The sequence below is a fragment of the Phocoena sinus genome, chromosome 3, assembly GCF_008692025.1.
Source record: "Phocoena sinus isolate mPhoSin1 chromosome 3, mPhoSin1.pri, whole genome shotgun sequence".
Classification (NCBI taxonomy): Eukaryota; Metazoa; Chordata; class Mammalia; order Artiodactyla; family Phocoenidae; genus Phocoena; species Phocoena sinus.
The window spans coordinates 54,524,578-54,546,276 of NC_045765.1; the positions used below are offsets into that span (position 1 = coordinate 54,524,578).

Genomic DNA, 21,699 nt, shown 5'->3' on the forward strand with positions numbered 1-21,699 from the left:
ATTCTACAGCGACTTTTAAAAACCTGCAAGTATGGGTCTTACCATTTATTGCTGATTCGGTTCAAAGACATTAGTCACAAGAAATTCAAACACTTTAACCACAAAACCAATACCTTGAAAACTCTATTGACAGCAACAAGACTAATTAACTATTAAAATGTTTCCAAAGGAGTAGTAACGTTGAGAATTAAAAACAAAGACAGTTTTGAAAGGATTTTTAAAAGTTACTCACCTTAGCAGGAAGATCAACCTTCACATCCGTCTGCTCTTCTCTATCCCCACTAATGGGGCCCGGTGGAAGACAGGGGCTGAAGGCCATGAGGTCTGCCTTGGGCGGCCCCTCCCCAGAGCACACCCTCTGCCGCCTCTGCTGCGAGTAAGACCAGCTCCCCACCGCGCTGGAGCACACCAGCGTGCGCTTCCCGGGCCCGCACGCGCCCTCGCTGGGCGGCGCCGAGCACCGCAGCGCCGTGTACAGCAGCAGCGTGAGCACCAACAGGCTGGACACCGCGCAGATGGCGATGATCAGGTACACGTTCACATCCACTAACGCCGTATCCGCACTCGCGGCGCCGGACGACGCCTGCGAAGAGGCCTTGGGCGCCTGGCCGCTGTCCTCCAGCGACAGCAGCACGGTGGCCGTGGCCGTCAGCGCCGGCTCGCCGTGGTCCTTCACCAGCACCAGCAGGCGCTGGCGCGGCGCATCCGCCTCGTCCAGGGCGCGCGTCGTGCTGATCTCGCCCGTGTACAGCCCCACGCGGAACGGGCTGCGCGCGCCACCCGCCACCGGCTGCAGCTCGTACGACAGCCACGCGTTGTAGCCCGAGTCCGCGTCCACCGCGCGCACCTTCGCCACCACGTGGCCCGCGCCCACCGACCGCGCCACCAGCTGGCTCAGCGCGCCCGCCCCGACGCCCGGCCTGGGCAGCAGCAGCGCGGGCGCGTTGTCGTTCTCGTCCAGTACAAACACCTGCAGCGTCACGTTGCTGCCCAGAGGCGGCACGCCCGCGTCGCGCGCGCTCACCTGGAACTGCAGCAGCTCCAGCTCCTCGTGGTCCAGCGGCTGCAGCGCGTACACCTTGCCGCTCTCCGCGTGCACCGACACGTAGCTCGACAGCGCTCGCTCGCCCACCCGCCGCTCCACCAGCGAGTAGGACACCAGCGCGTTCTCCTGAGCGTCCGCGTCCCGCGCCGACACCGTGAAGATGTGGCAGCCGGGCGGGTTGTTCTCCTTCACGAACACTGTGTACTCGGGCTGCGCGAACGCGGGCGCGTTGTCGTTCACGTCGGCCACCTCCACGGACACGCTGGCTGTGGCTGACAGGGAAGGCGAGCCCCCGTCCCTCGCTGTCACCACCACCTCATAGTTCGCCATACTCTCGCGATCCAAGGCCCTGTCCAGCACCAGCGAATAGTAATTCTTGAAGGTGGACACCAGCTTGAAGGGTACATGATGAGTCAGGGTGCAGGTCACCTGCCCGTTGGCACCGGAATCGCCGTCAGAAACGCTGATCAGAGCGATTACCGTTCCTAGTGGAGCATCTTCTAATACAGGTAAAGAGAGTGATTTGACAACCAACTCAGGTACATTATCGTTGGTGTCCAAAATTTCCACTACAACCGTGCAGTGATCTGCCATTGGGGGATTTCCTTTATCTGTTGCTTCTACCTGGATTTCATATAACTTAGTGAACTCGAAATCTATGTTACCCTTTACACTGATGTATCCATTAACAGGGTCTATGTGGAATTTCGACAAAGTATCTGCTGACATGTCTGTATTGAAAGAATACACAATGTCCTTATTTATCCCTTCATCCAAATCAGAGGCGTTAACAGTCACTACTAGGGTACCGTTTGGTGCATTTTCAAATAATCTGACTTTGTAGATCGTGCTCTCAAACTCTGGGGCATTGTCGTTTACATCTACAACGGTGATCTTCAGTTGAATAGTACCAGTGAGTACTGGTTTCCCACCATCAACTGCTGTTATAAGTAAGTGATGCTCAGGAGTGACCTCTCGATCTAAAAGTTTTTTCAGCACAAGTCCAAGTGATTTAATTTCCACATAATTTCTTTTAACATCCAAGGTAAAATATTCATTGGAGTTAAGAGTGTAGGTCAATAGCGAATTAGCTCCGATATCTGCATCTGATGCGCCCTCTAGCGGAATCCGAGAACCAGGCGGCCGAGATTCATAAATAAACAAATTTTTTACTGCCATTGGAAAAACCGGCTGGTTGTCGTTAATGTCCTTCACCTCCACCTCCACATGGAACACCTGCAGCGGCCGGTCCACGATCACCTCCAGGTGGATGCTGCACTCCACGCTCCGCCCGCACAGCTCCTCCCGGTCGATCCGAGAATTCACAAACAAAATGCCATTCTGCAGATTTACCTCCAGAAGGTCCCCGCGGCCTTTGGACGCCACCCGGAACAGGCGCGGCACCAGCTCCGCCAGCTCCAGCCCCAGGTCCTGGGCGATGCGGCCCACGAAGGTGCCGTGTTTGGCCTCCTCGGAGACAGAGTAATGGACCTGGCCGCTCCCTGCCTCCCAGAATAGGAGGTGCAGAACCGAAAGCAGTAGTCGCCAGACTCCCCGACCTTCTCTCCAGAAAAATACCATTGCAAGGGTTTTTCCAAATATTGGGTCGCTTTTGCATCGATCAAAAATTTTAAAATATTTCTAGTTCCTTATTTTTCATTTCTTAATCATTCCGTGCACGTATTTCAGAGATGGTGAGGAAAACCAGCATCTTAGTACGTAATAAATGCTGTATATCTTTTGTGGTGAAATACCTTGCGGTAGACAGCGACATCATGTGGCTAAATGTGTAAGTATTAAATAAATGTATTTACCTTTTTTTCCTTCCATTGAACTTTCCCCCATTTTTTTCCCCTGTAATTTCCTTCGAGCACTCCTCAAAGTCTTCATATTTTATCAAAATATATCCTTAGAACTTTTATGCTAATTCATGACTTTAAATTAGGCCAATCCATGGCATATAGTTAAATATAGTAAAATAGTGATTACTATTATAACAGTAGTGGACATCTTTTGGAAATATTTCCGATGTGACAAGTACTATTTCATTTGTTTTAATAGGGTTATCCCATTAAATTCTCACAACAACCCTCTGAGGTAGGTATTAATATGATTCACTTTTTACAAACAGTGAAGTGGAAATGCATACAGGTTAAGTAACTTAAAAGTAATATTAACTGGTGGTGTTGAGTAGGATCTCAATATGATTCAAGACTCATGACTTTAACCACTTGGCCACAAAGTCTACATTTTACAGAAAAATCGGGTCTTTGATATTTGTAACCGTCAAAACAACAGACATTGAAAATTTTACTTCTACATTACTATGGCAATCGTTAATTTATAAAATATGTTTCTTACTTTGTAGAATGTCTACGAACCACTCCTGTGTCCTTTATCCAACAAATGCAACTTTGTTAGCTGTCTCAGCTGTTTATATAAAGATGCCACAAGTCAGTCTTTTACAGTGCAGTTATTCTGTAAATTTGGTTTTTGTTGCATGAAAACACTGTGTGTTTGGATATTTGTTATATTCATATCATACCAAGGAAAAGTATATTAGTTTTTTAAATTTACACATCACTTGTACATTTCAATTTACCTGTATATCTTAACATGTTCACAATATGAAATAATTCTGTTTTTAATAATCTCCACTCTGGATGAATTTCTGGATTCCAATTTGTTAAAAAGCTGTTACTTGTAATAATTGGTGTTTAACCAATTATTAAAGAGAGAAAAGTAACTTTGGAATATGACTCACTCAACACATGTAAGACTAGGCAATGAAATATACTAAATGTCTCTGTAAAGTTAGTAAAAGGCATGCATTCTCTGAGCATTTGGAAGCTGAGCAAAGAAAATTCATGGGAAGAGGTTGAATTTAGAGAGGTAAGAGAATGCCCAGATTTTTGCTTATAGTCGGACTCTTTTAAAATGAAATCAAACGTGTGCTTTAAGGAAATTCCCTGGTGCTCCAGTGGTTAGGACTCCATGCTTCCACTGCCAAGGGTGCAGCCAAAAACAAACAAACAAAAAATGTGATTTAAATATTAGGAGAAAAGTTTTCATACGAGGTTTTCCATGTACTCATTGAATGCAAGACTGCATTGCAACTTACTCATATTTTATCATTCACATTTAGAATAGAATAAATTATCAATTAAATTTTAATGTATAAATAATGAATATTTTAAATTAACTTTCTCAAGAATATAAGTAAAGAGGTAAGTTACATTAATGATATTTGTTAATATCAAACAGATAATTTCTAATTGATTCTCTTGTACTAGTTCATGAAAAAGAAGTAAACATTTAATGGGTTTCCCTGGTGGAACAATGGTTAAGACTTCCAATGCAGGGGGTGCGGGTTTGATCCCTGGTCGGGGAGCTAAGATCCCACATGCCTCGGCGCCAAAAAACCAAAAACATAAAAAACAGAAGCAATATTGTAACAAACTCAATAAAGACTTTAAAATGGTCCACATCAAGAAATCTTTTTTTAAAAAGTAAACATTTAAGAATTATTTTGGAAAAGAGTGTATCTAGGACATAATTAAGATATCAATATGCCAGTTAGTGCTTTGATGGATCTTAAAAGGTAGTAGCTAGTTTTAAAATGAGAGACAAAATTAAAAAATTTTAAATATCATGGACTTCATATTGAGATGGCTTTCACAACTTACTGTAATACTTCACATTTCATGACATTTAAGTGTATACTATCTGCAAATTGGAATGGCACAGGGAATTTATAACAGAGGAGATTCCATAATGATTATTATGAGATGAAATTAATACTAAAGTAACTATATGAGTTTAAAGTTGTGCTAATGTGTGGTTAAGGTATCAGTGAATGATATCTACTCTCACTTAGACATCTCTTTTGGCAACTGAATCAAGAAAATGTAAATAAGGAATAAGAAATCAATAAGAATTTATACAGTGATGTATTGTGACTCCTGGAGATATGAGTACACCTGGATATAATTTTAAATCTTACCATTTACCTAGAGTAGAAATGTAGTAGCCAGACTTCCAGTAGGACAGATTCCATCTGACCATTCACACTTTCTGTACACTAGTCTCAAGAAGGTGGTGAGTAGCTATAGTACTCTAGGTGGGATGACTCATCCCAAGAAAGAGCTTCAGCCATTTGTTTTTCTCTGTAAAGCCTCAGATGAACTTTTCTGATTCCCAGGAAATATATACTCACTGTATTTTGAGGCTTATCAACTCTAAGGCGCTAATATATTTCCCACAGGAACAGATTATCCTTAAATGAAGTTCAGTATTTCCCCACCAAACTCCTCAATTCCTTTAATAGCAGATCCCAGATAGAAATGATATTCTGGCCTATCTGTGAAATGGCTAAAGCTAAGATCACTTAGTGGAAGTTATTTCTTGATTCATCAATTCATCATTTGGGAGGAAATAAACCAGCAAATAACTAAGGACAAAAGAGTAGTAGAAGACAGTAATTTCACCCCAAGACATCTTCCTTTTGTTGAAAGAAAAAGTGTTTTTAATTTCCCTTCCAAGTGTAACATTTACTTATTTACTCATCAAGTTTAGTGTTTTAATTACCCAACATAGTAGTTACCAATGAAAATGTAGTCATTCAATGCCAGTCTTTGCCTTTTGGAAAAACTCCAACTTCATTAGGAATATAGTTGCTGCCAGGTGAAATTAAGTGAGCTCAGTCTTGGAAAATGTTATCACAGGCATAGTGTGTGGTACCAAAGGAAGGTGGTCAATCTCTGCACAGTGGGAGGTCTGCATACATTAGTCCAGTGATATACTTTAAGCGTGACTAAGCACCCCCAGTAACATAAAGACTGAGTTAAAGTACTCTCCACTTGTATGAAGAAAAAGTCCCACCACCTGGTCACCCCACAATGTGACTTTTTTAATTAAACAAAACTGAGGGAGATTTTTTTTCTCAATAAACTCTCTACTGTGCCTTAAAACTCTAAGGATTTTGCAAATGTGAAATCTTTTTACTACTGAAAGACATACCTAAGATTAGCAATGATTTCTAAGTGATGTCATGTGTTGTAATGAGTTATGATATATACTTTGGATGTCTTGCCGTTAAAAATCTGTTCAGGCTGCTTTAAAATACATGAAAAGAAAAACTAACATATTAAGTGTTGAATAAACAGATAAAGATAAATGAATTCTTTTTTTTTTTTTTTTTTTTTTTTTTTGGGGTTCGCGGGTCTCTCACTGTTGTGGCCTCTCCCGTTGCGGAGCACGCGCTCCGGACGCGCAGGCTCAGCGGCCATGGCTCACGGGCCCAGCCGCTCCGTGGCATGTGGGATCTTCCCAGACCGGGGCACGAACCCGTGTCCCCTGCATCGGCAGGTGGACCCTCAACTACTGCGGCACCAGGGAAGCCCGATAAATGAATTCTTGATCAAAAGAATAATTTAGGAAATTCCCAGCATATTCTGACAGAATGGATGGTGTAAATTGAAAATATGTATTCCATAATCATCCTCTTTAAATTTTTTCCAATTATGATTTTTTAATTTGAGAAAAAATATTTACACGTAATGTTAAGCTTTCAAATTTTGCTGAAGTGTTTTCTCAATACTTTAATCCTATTTTTCATGGCAAGATTTAATTAAGGAAAATCCAAAATATAAAAATAAGAAAAGCATTTAAGTTCTTCTCAATGCAAGAAATTGATTTCTAATTCACACCATATATTGTACAAGAAAATGATACAAAATGAAAGCAAAGCTATGAATCAAAATAATTAATAGAATGTGTATGGCTGATTCATTTTGTTGTGCAATGGAGGCTAACACAACGTTGTAAAACAACTGTACTCCAATAATAATTAATTTTAAAAATTAATAGACTCATAGAGAACAAAGAAAATAGAACAATTTTAGAGCCGACAGAAAAAAAAAATTAAAAGACTCACCTTTCCGAACTGTTCTGATTCTGAGAGTTGTTGCCTTTCTTCTGCTGAGTCTGGACCTTGAGGTAAGCTGGGGCTGAAGGCCATGAGATCTGCCTTGGGCGGCCCCTCCCCAGAGCACACCCGCTGCCGCCTCTGCTGCGAGTAAGACCAGCTCCCCACCGCGCTGGAGCACACCAGCGTGGGCTTCCCGGGCCCGCACGCGCCCTCGCTGGGCGGCGCCGAGCACCGCAGCGCCGTGTACAGCAGCAGCGTGAGCACCAACAGGCTGGACACCGCGCACATGGCGATGATCAGGTACACGTTCACATCCACCAGAGCGGCCTCCGCGCCAGCGGCGCCCGTCGACGCCCGCGAAGAGGCCTTGGGCGCCTGGCCGCTGTCCTCCAGCGACAGCAGCACGGTGGCCGTGGCCGTCAGCGCCGGCTCGCCGTGGTCCTTCACCAGCACCAGCAGGCGCTGGCGCGGCGCGTCCGCCTCGTCCAGGGCGCGCGTCGTGCTGATCTCGCCCGTGTACAGCCCCACGCGGAACGGGCTGCGCTCGCCACCCGCCGCCGGCTGCAGCTCGTACGACAGCCACGCGTTGTAGCCCGAGTCCGCGTCCACCGCGCGCACCTTCGCCACCACGTGGCCCGCGCCCACCGACCGAGCTACTAGCTGGCTCAGCGCTCCCGCCCCGCCGCCCGGCCCGGGCAGCAACAGCGCGGGTGCGTTGTCGTTCTCGTCCAGCACGAACACCTGCAACGTCACGTTGCTGCCTAGAGGCGGCACGCCCGCGTCGCGCGCGCTCACCTGGAACTGCAGCAGCTCCAGCTCCTCGTGGTCCAGCGGCTGCAGCGCGTACACCTTGCCGCTCTCCGCGTGCACCGACACGTAGCTCGACAGCGCTCGCTCGCCCACTCGCCGCTCCACCAGCGAGTAGGACACCAGCGCGTTCTCCTGAGCGTCCGCGTCCCGCGCCGACACCGTGAAGATGTGGCAGCCGGGAGGGTTGTTCTCCTTCACGAACACCGTGTACTCGGGCTGCGCGAACGCGGGCGCGTTGTCGTTCACGTCGGCCACCTCCACGGACACGCTGGCTGTGGCCGACAGGGAAGGTGAGCCCGCGTCCCGCGCTTTTACAACCACCTCATAGTTCGCCAGGTTCTCGCGATCCAGGGCGCTGTCCAGCACCAGCGAATAGTAATTCTTGAACGTGGACACCAGTTTGAAGAACTCATGGGGGGTCAGGGTGCAGGTCACCTGCCCGTTGGCACCGGAGTCGCGGTCAGACACCGTGATGAGGGCGATGACTGTTCCCAGCGGAGCATCCTCTCGGATGGGAAGTGAAAGAGACGTGATTGAGACTTCTGGTGTGTTATCATTGATGTCCACAAGTTTTACTGAAATTTTACAGTGCCCAGACATTGGTGGAATTCCGTTGTCATACGCAATGACTTGAATCTCATAAGATTTCACTTCCTCATAATCTAATTGTCCCTTAGTTCTGATTTCCCCTGAGCTGGGATCTATTTTGAACTTGGTCTTTATATTGGGGGACACATCACTACTAAATGAATACACAATCTCGCTGTTTGATCCTTCATCTGCATCAGAAGAATTTAATTTAATCACCAAGGATCCCTTTGCGATGTTCTCTAACAATTGTACTTTGTAAACTGATTGGTCAAAAGTAGGTTCGTTGTCATTCACATCTAATACCTTAATAAGCAATTGAACGGTGCCTGTGAGCTCAGGTTTGCCCCTATCAGTAGCCACCAGTAACAAATTAATCTCGGCAGTTTCCTCTCTGTCCAGAGATTTCCTCAGCACAAGAGACAAAGACTGGCTTAGTTCATCATTTGTCTGTATATCTAGAAAGAAAAACTCACTGGAGCTGAGCTTGTAGGAGAGAAGAGCATTTACTCCGACATCTGCATCAAACGCCCCCTCTAGAGGAAACCGCGAGTCAAGCAGCCTCGATTCGTGAAACCGGATAGTCTTTACTGTCACTGGAAATACTGGCGGATTGTCATTAATATCCTTTATTTCCACCTCCACATGGAACACCTGCAGCGGCCGGTCCACGATCACCTCCAGGTGGATGCTGCACTCCACGCTCCGCCCGCACAGCTCCTCCCGGTCGATCCGAGAATTCACAAACAAAATGCCATTCTGCAGATTTACCTCCAGAAGGTCCCCGCGGCCTTTGGACGCCACCCGGAACAGGCGCGGCACCAGCTCCGCCAGCTCCAGCCCCAGGTCCTGGGCGATGCGGCCCACGAAGGTGCCGTGTTTGGCCTCCTCGGGGACGGAGTAGTGGACCTGGCTGTTCCTGGCCTCCCCTGCAGCGAGGAGCAGAAGCGGGAGTAGCAGACACCCGACCTCTCCGCCCCTACTCTTAGAAGACACCATCACCAATTCTCAGCGAGTTGATCAAATTAGAATATCATGTTTTGCAAAATTTTAAATATTGTCCTCTAGTCTCTGCTCAAGTCCTGCTGCTTCTCTTATTGTTCTGTCTCTCTGGAGTGACAAGAGGGCCCTGGGTATTTTTCTTCCTACAGAATACACTGTAGTAGACAGCGACATCATGTGGCCAAAATGTAGGCTCTACTATTTATTCTGTAGATTTAAAATTAAACAATTGTCTAGTCTAAGTTTATTGATAGCTTTCATTTAGGGAAAATATTTATTTTAAACTCTGAAATATATCATTCCCCCCTTTAATTGTGTTAAAAACATATAACAAAAAAAATAACAAAATTTACCATCTCATCCAGTTTTAAGTATACAATTTAGTATGTTAAGTATATTCACATTGTTGTGAAACAGATCTTGAGAACTTTCATCTTGCAAACATGAACCTCTATCTATACCCATTAGAAAACAAATCCCCTTTCCCACCACACCACACCCCTCTAACCACCATTCTACTTTCTGGTTCTATGAATTTGACTACTCTATGTACCTCACATAAGTGGAATCTTACAGTATTTGTCTGTAACTGGGTTATTTCACTTAGCATAATGTCCTCAAGGTTCATCCATGTTGTAGCATGTGATGGATTTCCTTACTTTTTAAGGCTGAATAATATTCTGATGCATGTATATACCACAGTTTGTTTATCCATTCATCCATCTGTCCATGGATATCAGTGTTGCTTCCACCTCTTAGCTATTGTGAACAGTGCTATAATGAGCATGGGTGTGAAAATATCTCTGAGACCCTGCTTTCAGTTCTTTTGAATATAACAGAATTTTTTCTCGGTTTCTTCACATAAAACACACAGGAATCAAAGGGTATTTATTTTTTACTTTATAAATTGAAAATATATTTATATATTCCATTTTTAGTTTGTTTTCTGAACTGTTCACAGATGTTCGTAAATTAACAATTCATTTGTTCCTCATTTGGATAATGTATTCTTAATTAAGAATGTTCCCTTTTCTACTACATTTGGATTTTCATTCAAGAACAATATAATTGACCTCTTTTTAGTGTTATTTGAGAATATCTTATTTTAATAATTCTTAGCTGTCCCGTTCATACACAAAGAATATGAAAATATGATCAAGATAACATAGGAATAAAATAAAATTAATTGAGGGTGGGTCAGTGTTCAAAATGCATAAAAGTTATTTTCAGTTACTCTAAGAAGGTCACAAACTTTGTTTTCAGCAAAGAGGAAAACAAAATTAACTGCAAGATTTATAGTGTCCATAAAAGAAAAGAAAAATCCCTGCTAAAGAAAAACTAGCTTTTCCTAGTACTGAAAACCAATGCTAATTTCTCCCTTTATTCCAATATCTTAAGATACTTATTCACACCATCTATAAAGTATATACTTATATTAATCATACTCTAACAATGAAACCCAAGTAAACTGACTTAAGCAAAAAAGCAGAGCATCATTTATTGTCTTATGCATGGAAATAGACAATTATTTACCAGTTTCAAGAAGAGCAAAAATGGCCAAAGTAATAGGCTACCTATTTTCAGGCCACATTTAGTGATTCTCAGCAGAAAAAAAATGCCCTTTTCCTAATATCCCCAGCAAAAATCCTAGAATATCACTTCCTTTGACCCAGTTTAGATGATGTATCTTTCCTTTAGTCAATAGTTGTGATGGTTCTCACATTGGCCAGACATTGGTTGCTTATGCATCCTTGAAGCCAGGAGATGAAATCAGGCATGCCTAAATTATGTGGACTGAAAATGAGGAGGCTGGTTCTCATGAAGACCAGTGCAAGAACTCATGTACCCAATTTCTCCTGGAGCTTAAACTACACATAGCTGCAGACTGGCCATTATATCATTACATAGTTGCAATGCAACTGCATATTAGTAACACCCCGTAGTTTTTTTATAATCAGTGGCCACTCTGGCTACTGTTGACATATTAAGGAATTACGCCTAGAATCCAGATATTAGCTCTAGGAAACACGGCTCGCTTACGGGAATTTTTGCAATCCTATAAAGTAATTTTGCTAGATTTTGAGAATGACATGTCTGAAGGTATGAGGTACATTCTGCTGTTATTCAGGGTTTCTGAGGACCTAGAATGTCTCTCTCCCTTCCCTCAGAGAGATAGAGTACCATTGCCAGAAATCCAAGCACATTTCCCCTAATGGGGAAAGAGACTGAGAAGCCATGCTCAACAAATATCACCAAGCTTGTATCTGTAGTGGTTAGAATAGTAGCCCCCAAAAGATATATCCACCCAGAACCTTAAAAATGTGTCTTTATTTGGAATAGAGATCTTTACAGATATAAATAAGGTAACCCTAACCCTAGCATTATCCTAGATTTGGGTGGGCCAAAAATCCAATGACAGGTGTCCTTATAAGAGACAGGAAAAGAGAAGATGCACAGAGACACATGAAAGAAGGAAATGTGAAGACTGAGGCAGAAATGGGAGGTATGCTGCCACAAGTCAAGGAATGCCAGGAGCCACCAGAAACTGGAAGAGGCAAGGACGAAGTCTCCCCTAGAGTCTTCAGAAGGAACGTCACCCTGCCAACACCTTGTTGAACTTTTGGCCTCTAGAACTGTGAGAGAATAAATTTCTGTTGTTTCAAGCCCCCAAGTTTGTGGTAACTTGTTGCAGCAGCACTACAAAACTAATATACTATCCATTGCTACAATTATATCCTTTGCCCTTATCAAAGCAAACTGTCAATTCCTTAAGATTTATGTGTCTGAGCATTTATTCTTGAAAAATCCTCATTCAGGTCTTTCACAAAACTACAACAAAGCCCCAGAAGGAAAAAAACAAGGGGAAACGGATGCTAGGTAAGAAAAACAAAAAAAGAAGAAGAGGTGCCAAAAACATTTTAAATTCCATTTATTTTTCTTCTCCTGCTTTTTATATAAAAATAAATCACTACACAATAATTTTTTCCATGGAATCCAAGTTACCTCATCTACTTAATGGTCAGATACCTTAGTGCAAGGGTGAATAATAATGTTCTCCTATCAGTTGTATTACCTGTTTTAATGCTCTCCTCTTAAAATATATTCTATTCACATTAGCTTAATGGCAATGGAACCCAATGACCATGTTGCTGTATATTGACTATTTCCATTTTACCTCTAAAGTAAACACAATTTTATTTCTGACTTCTGCAAAGTCCTCTGTGGTTGTGGAAGACTGCCTAGGACAGCTTTTCTCCACATGCTGGCTCAGCATCCTAGAATGCTTTGATCTTATGGCATCTCAACATCAACCTGTACTTCCATAAATGCTGCAACGGGAAAAGACAGCAGAAGACAGTCTTGCACTGGCAATTATCTACTTCTGCTTGGAAGTGATATACATCATGCACATTTCATTGATCAAAGAAAATCACAGCTCAAGGTAGCAGGGAAGTGAAATCCTCCAGTGTTCCCAGAAGGGGGAGAACAGAAATATTAATAGTGGCTACCAAAATAAACAACTATTTCTCATTCTCATCTATTTGTATGCCTGACTGACCACAAGTCTCAAAGGTACTTGAAGTGATACCTAACTTCTCTAATCACTTATTGTTACACTAGAAAATAGAATTACAGTTCTAATCTTAGAAAGGAAGTTTTCTGAAAAAGAAGGAACATATCAAGAAATAGTCTTCTCAGGTGTTCTTTCTTGTACTTTAGGCAATGTAAACGTAATATTCCCCTACAAATGAAATTACATTAGTATCATCATACCAAGGTAATTTGATAATAAAATTGCAATTTCTAAAATCATAGTCATGCAACTGAAATTCATTACTGAAATTGAATAATCAAAAGATAATAATATACGTTTTACTAATATTTTACTGAAAGCAATCATAGTTTTTGTTTCCATTGGGATGTTTTTCGGAGCCTTCATAGAAAAATGAAAATAACATTGTTATTTTCAGTATTAACAGCATGATGATTTTGCCTAGTTTTTCAGATGGACAGCAAAGGTGTGAAACTGCCAACTTTAATGGATAATTAATATTAACCAAAACGAATCCAATTGCATAACAATGATTATAACCTGGTAATAAGATCTCAGCAAATATAACTTCACCTTTTGAGGATTTGACAATTTTAAAGTCAATAAATTTCCTAAATGAATGACTAGTTTGAATTGTAAACATACCATGAAATAAGTACCAAAAACTAAATTTTCCATAAATTTATATTAGTCCAAGTTTTTATTACTACTAAATTGTTCAACGAATATATATTAATGATAGCAAAGAATGGTGGAAAAGTAGAAAAATACGGCAACTGGGTCGTCTTTATAAAGAAGAAAAGAGGAAGAAATACATTTCCTGGAAGAAATCTCGTAAAGGAAGACAAAACTATTGAAAGTTGGCACAAAGATTCTGAATGGCACAAGAATATTAACTACCAATGGGAAATCCATTCATATTTACATAAAAATAAATATTAAGTAACAACACCACTCCACAATCATCTTTTCCTCCATCCTAGAAGTACCTTTTCATTTTAAAAAATCACTTTTTTTTTTTTTTTTTTTGCGGTACGTGAGCCTCTCACTGTTGCGGCCTCTCCCATTGCAGAGCACAGGCTCCGGACGTGCAGGCTCAGCGGCCATGGCCCACGGGCCTAGCCACTCCGCGGCATGTGGGATCTTCCCAGACCAAGGCACGAACCCGTGTCCCCTGCAACGGCAGGAGGGCTCTCAACCACTGCGCCACCAGGGAAGCCCTAAAAAATCATTTTTTTGGTTTAGTAGTCATTAACTAAAATTTGAGATTCACCTCCAAGTTAATACCTTCAAATAACCCAGAAAATTTTAACCTTTACAACAATAATCATAATACAGAAAGAAATGTTTGTCTGTTCTTAGATCCATAATGCATCATCTAAAAATTTTTTTTGACAGTGATCCCAGTGTAGCTGTGTGAAGGCATGCCTGAATCTCTTCAGGCCAAATTTAAAGGGCTGTTGGTATTTATCAAGTGATGTCCAATTCCATTAGAAATCTTATTATTAACCTCTCAGTGAAGTACTGTTAGATAATTGATTTTTCAACCTATATAAATTCTTGAAGAAACAAGTTGTGCCATTCTAGCTTCAAATGTCAACCTCTAACTCAAGGTTTTTTGGCTTGATAAAAGAAATATATGTTTACGTTCTCCATACTGTTTATGATTTTTCAGTTTGGCCTTAAAATGTAGTTTCCTCTATCCCTCCTAATTTTTTGATCATTTTAGTTCCCCTTTCCAGAGAATTTTCCATCTAATTGATTATATTTTCATTAGTTGAGGCAATGAGAATTACATATAATTTTCTGAGCACAAATCACATAAAGAGGGAAAGCCCACATCTGCTTTTTTCCAGAAAACTTGCTAATAACAGTCAGCATTATACTGCCTATTTTTTAAAAGTCATGAATAGAATGAGATCCTCCTTTATAGATACCTTGTTTAGACAAAGAAAACTGAAAAGGCAATATTATACCAATGTAAGTATTTTCATAACACAATTGCTATTTTAAACAGGTTACAATGTGGTCCCCCTGAAGCCAAGGACCTCTCCTATCTTGTTTCACTCTTGCTAGGTCCCTAGTTTCTACAGCAGGACTTAGTTTGTAGTAGGCCCTCCATGTGTGCTTGTGTACTGATCCATCAGTAAATATATTCAGTGTCCCTAGAGAAACTTCTAAGCCTGGACATAGGGACATAGGTAATGTGAATTAGGGAACAGAAATTATTTTTGTGACTCCTTAATTTATCTTGCCCAGTTTTATAATCTTGCAAAGTTTATCTCATATTTAAAGGAGCTGGAAACTTTTCTTGGCAATGTGAAATCTAAAATTATTATTTGCTGATTTTTGCCAAAAGCCTGGGTATGATCATTAATATTTGAAAAGTTATAGAAACATACTCACTGCCTGTTTCTTGAAACACTCTAAGCAACAGCACTATATCAATTCAAATATCTAGAAACTTAACTACTAAATTATACTAATTTTTTATAGAATGCTTTCACAAGGGGACTTTCAAGGGACTTTTTCTGCATATTTATTTAAATGTTTACAAACAAAAATGTGTTCATTTAATACTTGTGTAGTTTCAGAATTAAACATAGGAAATAAAATTTAATATTATGCTCTTGACTTAATGACTAGCATATATAATAATATTTATAACAAATATGTTTCAGCTGGTTTTGCAAAACTGCTATCAAACATACTGTTAAGGATATTGTTAAACCCTTACATAATGCCCAGTAATCAATTCTGAATTTACAGCAGGAAGAGAGGAGTTTTTTCTCTCTTGAAGAGTTGGTACAGAGAATTTCCTTTTATTCTTCTTTTTTATACTTCTGTACTTACTTCCAGGAAGGTGAGTATTAGGATTTGCACTCAGCCTATGATTGATAAATTGTTCCCACACTTCTCTTGATCTTTTACTTTGGCTTTTAAACAGACTTTTAAAAATTGCTCTTGTAAATATCTTCCATTGTAAGCTACCTTAAATATTTTATAAAAGGCAATGAAGTCCATTAGAATAAGCAAGTTCTGGATATCCTTGGGAAATCTGGAGAAAACTTAGTAAAAATACTGAACTTAGATTTTCTGAGCCTCAGCACTTTCATCCACAAAGTGAGACTAAAGCATGCACTTCACATAGTTATTGGAAAGGTTGAGAGAAGTAAAAATAAAGTGTCTTAGGGCTTCCCTGGTGGTGCAGTGGTTAAGAATCCGCCTGCAAACGCAGGGGACATGGGTTCGAGCCCTGGTCCAGGAAGATACCACATGCCACGGAGCAACTAAACCCATTTGCCGCAACTACTGAGCCCACACTCTACAGTCCGTGAGCCACAACTACTGAGCCCACGTGCCACAACTACTGAAGCCCGCATGCCTATAACCCGTGCTCTGCAACAAGAGAAGCCACCGCAATGAAAAGCCCGCGCACCACAACAAAGAGTAACCCCCGCTCGCCTCAACTAGAGAAAGCCTGCGTGCAGCAACGAAGACCCAACGCAACCAAAAATAAATAAATTAAATAAATAAATTTTAAAATAAATAAGTAAAGTGTCTTAGAACACTTGTGAGTAAATGGAAGGTGCTAAGTGTTTCCTAACCAGATCCTATACTAAAATATTCATTCCATGCTAAGGTTTCTAGAACCAGGAGAACTCAAAGTCGTTGGCATCAGGATACTAATCATAAAAGCAAGGAAAAAATAGTTGTATATTTTAACATAAAAATTAAAATGTCACCGTACAAATATCTTTTAAATTACTTTTATTTAAAATGATTTTTTTAATTGCCCACTTTGAAACGTAAAACCTTAAGGGAAGGCAGATAGTTTCTGTAAATCTGCCTATAAATTTTTGTCCAGGGCTTGACATTTCATTCCAAGCTACAAATAACCTTGAAAATGACAATGTATTTGACTACATTAAGATTCTGTGTTAAATATGATCAAGACTGCTTAATATTTCAGTATTCTTTCAAAAGTATCCTACTATTTGATCCAAGGAATATGGCGATTTGTTCCTACATTAGTTTTTTTGTTGTTTGATTCCAAGTTCTATTCAAGATGCAGCTATAAGTAATAGAATAAATATCTACAATAAATGGTAAGATTTGTTGAGATTTTAGCGAACACTTGGAATATATCTTTTAAAGTGACATCTGAAAAGATGGTTAGATAAGTAAAAATTAAAAAAAAAAAAAAACTAAAGCCAAAGCTTGGAAGTTGAACTTATATTCCCGAATTTGTTTCTGGATGTTCATTTCTTCCCGACGTGCTCAGACCTGGACAAAGACCGGGACTGAAGGCCATGAGGTTGGTCTTGGGCAGCCCCTCTCCAGAAAACACCCTCTGCCGCCTCTGCTGCGAGTAAGACCAGCTCCACACCGTGCTGGATTACACCAGCGTGGGCTTCCCGGGCCCGCACGCGCCCTCGCTGGGCGGCGCCGAGCACCGCAGCGCCGCGTACAACAGCAGCGTGAGCACCAACAGGCTGGACACCGCGCAGATGGCGATGATCAGGTACACGTTCACATCCACCAGAGCGGCCTCCGCGCCAGCGGCGCCCGTCGACGCCCGTGAAGAGGCCTTGGGCCCCTGGCTGCTATCCTCCAGCGACAGCAGCACGGTGGCCGTGGCCGTCAGCGCCGGCTCGCCGTGGTCCTTCACCAGCACCAGCAGGCGCTGGCGCGACACGTCCACCTCATTCAGGGCGCGCGTCGTGCTGATCTCGCCCGTGTACAGCCCCACGCGGAACGGGCTGCGCTCGCCACCCGCCGCCGGCTGCAGCTCGTACGACAGCCACGCGTTGTAGCCCGAGTCCGCGTCCACCTCGCGCACCTTCGCCACCACGTGGCCCGCGCCCACTGACCCCGCCACCAGCTAACTCAGCGCGCCCGCCCCGCCGCCCAGCCCGGGCAGCAGCAGCGCGGGCGCGTTGTCGTTCTTGTCCAGCATGAGCACCTGCAGCGTCACGTTGCTGCCTAGAGGTGGCACGCCCGCGTCGCGCGCGCTCACCTGGAACTGCAGCAGCTCCAGCTCCTCGTGGTCCAGCGGCTGCAGCGCGTACACCTTGCCGCTCTCCGCGTGCACCGACACGTAGCTCGACAGCGCTCGCTCGCCCACCCACCGCTCCACCAGCGAGTAGGACACCAGCGCGTTCTCCTGCGCGTCCGCGTCCCAAGCGGACACCGTGAAAATGTGGCAGCCGGGCGGGTTGTTCTCCTTCACCAACACCGTGTACTCAGGCTGCGCGAACACGGGCGCGTTGTCGTTCACGTCGGCCACTTCCACGGACACGCTGGCTCTGACCGACAGGGAAGGCGAGCCCCGTCCCTCGCGGTCACCGCCACCTCATAGTTCGCCAGGTTCTCGCGATCCAGGGCGTTGTCCAGCACCAGCGAATAGTAAAATTTTTTTTTTTTGCGGTACGCGGGCCTCTCACTGTTGTGGCCTCTCCCGTTGCGGAGCACAGGCTCCGGACGTGCAGGCTCAGCGACCATGGCTCACGGGCCCAGCCACTCCGCGGCATGTTGGATCCTCCCGGATCGGGGCATGAACCCGTGTTCCCTGCAACGGCAGGCGGACTCTCAACCACTGCGCCACCAGGGAAACCCCGAATAGTAATTCTTGAAGATGGACACCAGCTTGAAGGGGACATGAGGCGTCAGGGTGCAGGTCACCTACCCATTGACACCAGAGTCACGGTCAGACAAGGAGATGAAGGCGATGACAGTGCTGAGTGGAGACTCCTCTCTTACAGGCAAAGATGGATGTGACCGCCAGTTCCGGAGCATTATCATTTACATCCGGCACTTTCACTAAAACCTTGCAGTGATTTGACATTGGAGGACCTCCTTTATCAACTGTTTTTACCTGAATTTCGTAGGATTTCGTTTCTTCATAATCCAGTCAACCAATTAGCCTAATTTCCCCTGAGCTGGAATCAATTTTGAATTTTTGTTTTTGTTGTTTGTTTATGTTAAGAGAAACACCATTGCCAAAAGAAAGATAATTTCGCCATTTACACTTTTGTCAGCGTCAGAGGCGTTTAATGTGGTCATTAATGTTCCAGTTGCTGGAACATTAGTCGTATCTAATAAGTGTACTCTGTACACGGCCTGGGCAAACCGTGGGGCGTTATCATTAACGTTGAGCACCATGATCGGCAGCTGAACTATACCTTCTAGTTCTGGTTTGCCCCCATCAGTGGCTGTCAATAATAAACGAAGTTCTGGTGTATCTTCTCTATCCACAGACTTCAATTCAGGCGAAAGTAACTTACTCAGTTCATCACTTGCTTGTGCATCCAAAGAGAAATAATCACTGGAGCTGAGAGTGTATGTTAGAAAAGCGTTGGTACCAATGTCTGCATCAGCAGCGCCCTCTAACGGGAAACGTGAATCCAGCAGCCTAGATTCAGGAATAAATAGCCTTTGTTCTCTCACTCTAACTAAAGACCTGTGGATTATCATTAACGTCCTTCACCTCCACTTCCACATGCAACACCTGCAGCGGCCTGTCCACGAGCACCTCCAGGTGAATACTATATTTCGTGTTCTGTTCGCATAGCTCCTCCAGGTCAATCCAAGAATTCACAAACAAAATGCCGTTCTGCAGATTTACCTCCAGAAAGTCCTCGCGGCTTTTGGACGCCACCCACAACAGGTATGGCACCAACTCGGCCAGCTCCAGCCCCAGGTCCTGAGCGATGCGGCCCACGAAGGTGCCATGTTTGGCCTCTTCAGGGACCGAGTAGTGGATCTGGCCACTGCCAGCCCCCCAGGCTGTGAAGAGCAGAATCGAGAGCAGCAGGCACCGGCCTCCCTGGCCACCTCTCCTTGAAAACAGCATCACAAAAGCACTACTCCTTTCCTACCGTTCTCACTTTACTTTAAAATATTGCCTTTTTTTCCCCTTCATATTTGAAATAATTTATCTCCTTACCATTTTTGTCTTCTCTCCAGCAGTGACAAAATGGGGCTTCCTTCTTTAGTTTTTGGTAATCAGTATATGGAATCTCAAGTGACCCTAAATGCCAAAAGAATCCTGAAAGAGAAGAACAAAGTTGGAGGACTCACACTTCCTGATTTCAAAACTTGCTACAAAGCTACAGTAATCAAAACAGTGTGGTATTGTCATAAAGACAGACATATAGACCAATGGAATAGAACAGAGAGCCCAGAAATAAATCCTTACATATATGGTCAGACAATTTTCAACAGAGGCGCTAAGACTATTCAATGGGAGGAAAGACAGTCTTTTCAACAAATGGTGCTGGGAAAACAGAAAATCCACATGCAAAAGAATGAAGTTATACCCTTACTTAACACCACATACAAACATTAACTCAAATAGATCCATGACCTAAATGTAAGACCTAAAACTGTAAAATTCTTAGAAGAAGATAGGGCAAAAGCTTCATGACATTGGGTTTGGTGATGATTCCTTGGATATGGTACAGGCAACAAAATTTTTAAAACAGACAAATTAGACTTCATAAAAGGTGAAAATTTTTTCCATCAAAAGACACTGTCAAGGACTTCCAGTTTCTAGTTCTGAATGTAAGGGGATTTGAAATCACCACTCCAACAAATAAAAAGCTGAGCAGACTGAAAAAATTCAACAACTCTTCTTGGCTGTGTAAGAGAGGGGAGGACACAGGGCAAACCACTACCCCCAAAATTAAAGAGACAGGGAAATACAGAAAGTCACAGATTACTTACTGGCACAGAGACCCAAGAGCAGAAGCCACTGTGGAAACCAGAGCTGGAGCAGGAATACCTGAACTGCAGTAGACAAATTGCTGGAGGCTCAATGTAGATGGGGGGGAAGCAGTCATGAGGGCGGCTCAAAATATTTTGAAATTTACCTCCAGGAGCTTGACCAGATTCCCACAGTAAATATCAGAGAAAAATCCCCCTCATGCTTCTGGCAGTGGGAGGTGGAAATGAACCATTTTGAAATGTATTCTGTTCTTCTTAACAAGGCCTTCCCTCAGGGAAACTAATTAATGGAAGACTAATTGTTGGTTTATTATCAGAGCCAATTCCAGCAGGCTCTAGATTTCTGTGAGGGAGAAGAAAAATACCAAATTCCAGGGCATTCTAGCCATTCTGTCTGACATGGGGTGGAGGGGAATGAGAAACACTTGTGAAGTTCATAGTTCAGAAGTGTAATATCAGTAAAAGACTGAGACCTAACCATAGGACTATAGAATGCTTCCCCTCTTCCCACACCTCAACACCTCATTATTACTAGGCTTTTTATATCAGTTCCTTCTGCCTGGTATATCATGTCCAGCTATCAACAAAAATTATGAGGCATAGCAAAAGGGGTGGGGGGAACTCCACAATTTGAAGAGCAGAGCAAATATCAGAACCAGACTTGACAGGGATTTTGGAATTATGAGACTGGTAATTTAAATCAGCTATGATTAATATGCTAATGGCTCCAATAGATAAAGTAGACAGCATGTAAGAAAAGAAGAGATGGTCAATGTAAACAGAGATGGAAATCCTAAGAAAGAACCAAAAAGAGTGGGAGAGAGGGAGACGCAAGAGGGAAGAGATATGGGAACATATGTATAACTGATTCACTTTGTTATAAAGCAGAAACTAACACACCGTTGTAAAGCAATTATACTCCAATAAAGATGTTAAAAAAAAACAAAAAGAAATATTAGACCCCATTTTTGAAAAAAAACCCATTTAAAAGAAAATGTAACAGAAATGAAAGACGACTTTGATGGGCTCAGTAGTAGATTGGAC

General features: G+C 42.9%; 2 protein-coding genes and 1 pseudogene across 2 annotated transcripts; all 3 read right to left on the reverse strand.

Annotated features, from left to right (window-relative positions):
• Positions 1-217: 217 nt before the first annotated feature.
• On the reverse strand, positions 218-2,626 carry LOC116750461 (protocadherin alpha-3-like). Its single transcript, XM_032625139.1, has one exon. It carries the CDS (start codon positions 2,624-2,626, stop codon positions 218-220), a length of 2,409 nt encoding a protein of 802 aa, XP_032481030.1.
• A 2,130-nt stretch (positions 2,627-4,756) lies between these two features.
• Positions 4,757-12,382, reverse strand: LOC116751026 (protocadherin alpha-2-like). Its single transcript, XM_032626510.1, is given in 4 exon segments — positions 4,757-4,771; positions 6,981-9,286; positions 9,289-9,356; positions 12,378-12,382. Coding segments are annotated over 4 exon segments (2,394 nt in total).
• A 4,779-nt stretch (positions 12,383-17,161) lies between these two features.
• LOC116751027 lies at positions 17,162-19,783 on the reverse strand (annotated as a pseudogene).
• Positions 19,784-21,699: the final 1,916 nt, after the last annotated feature.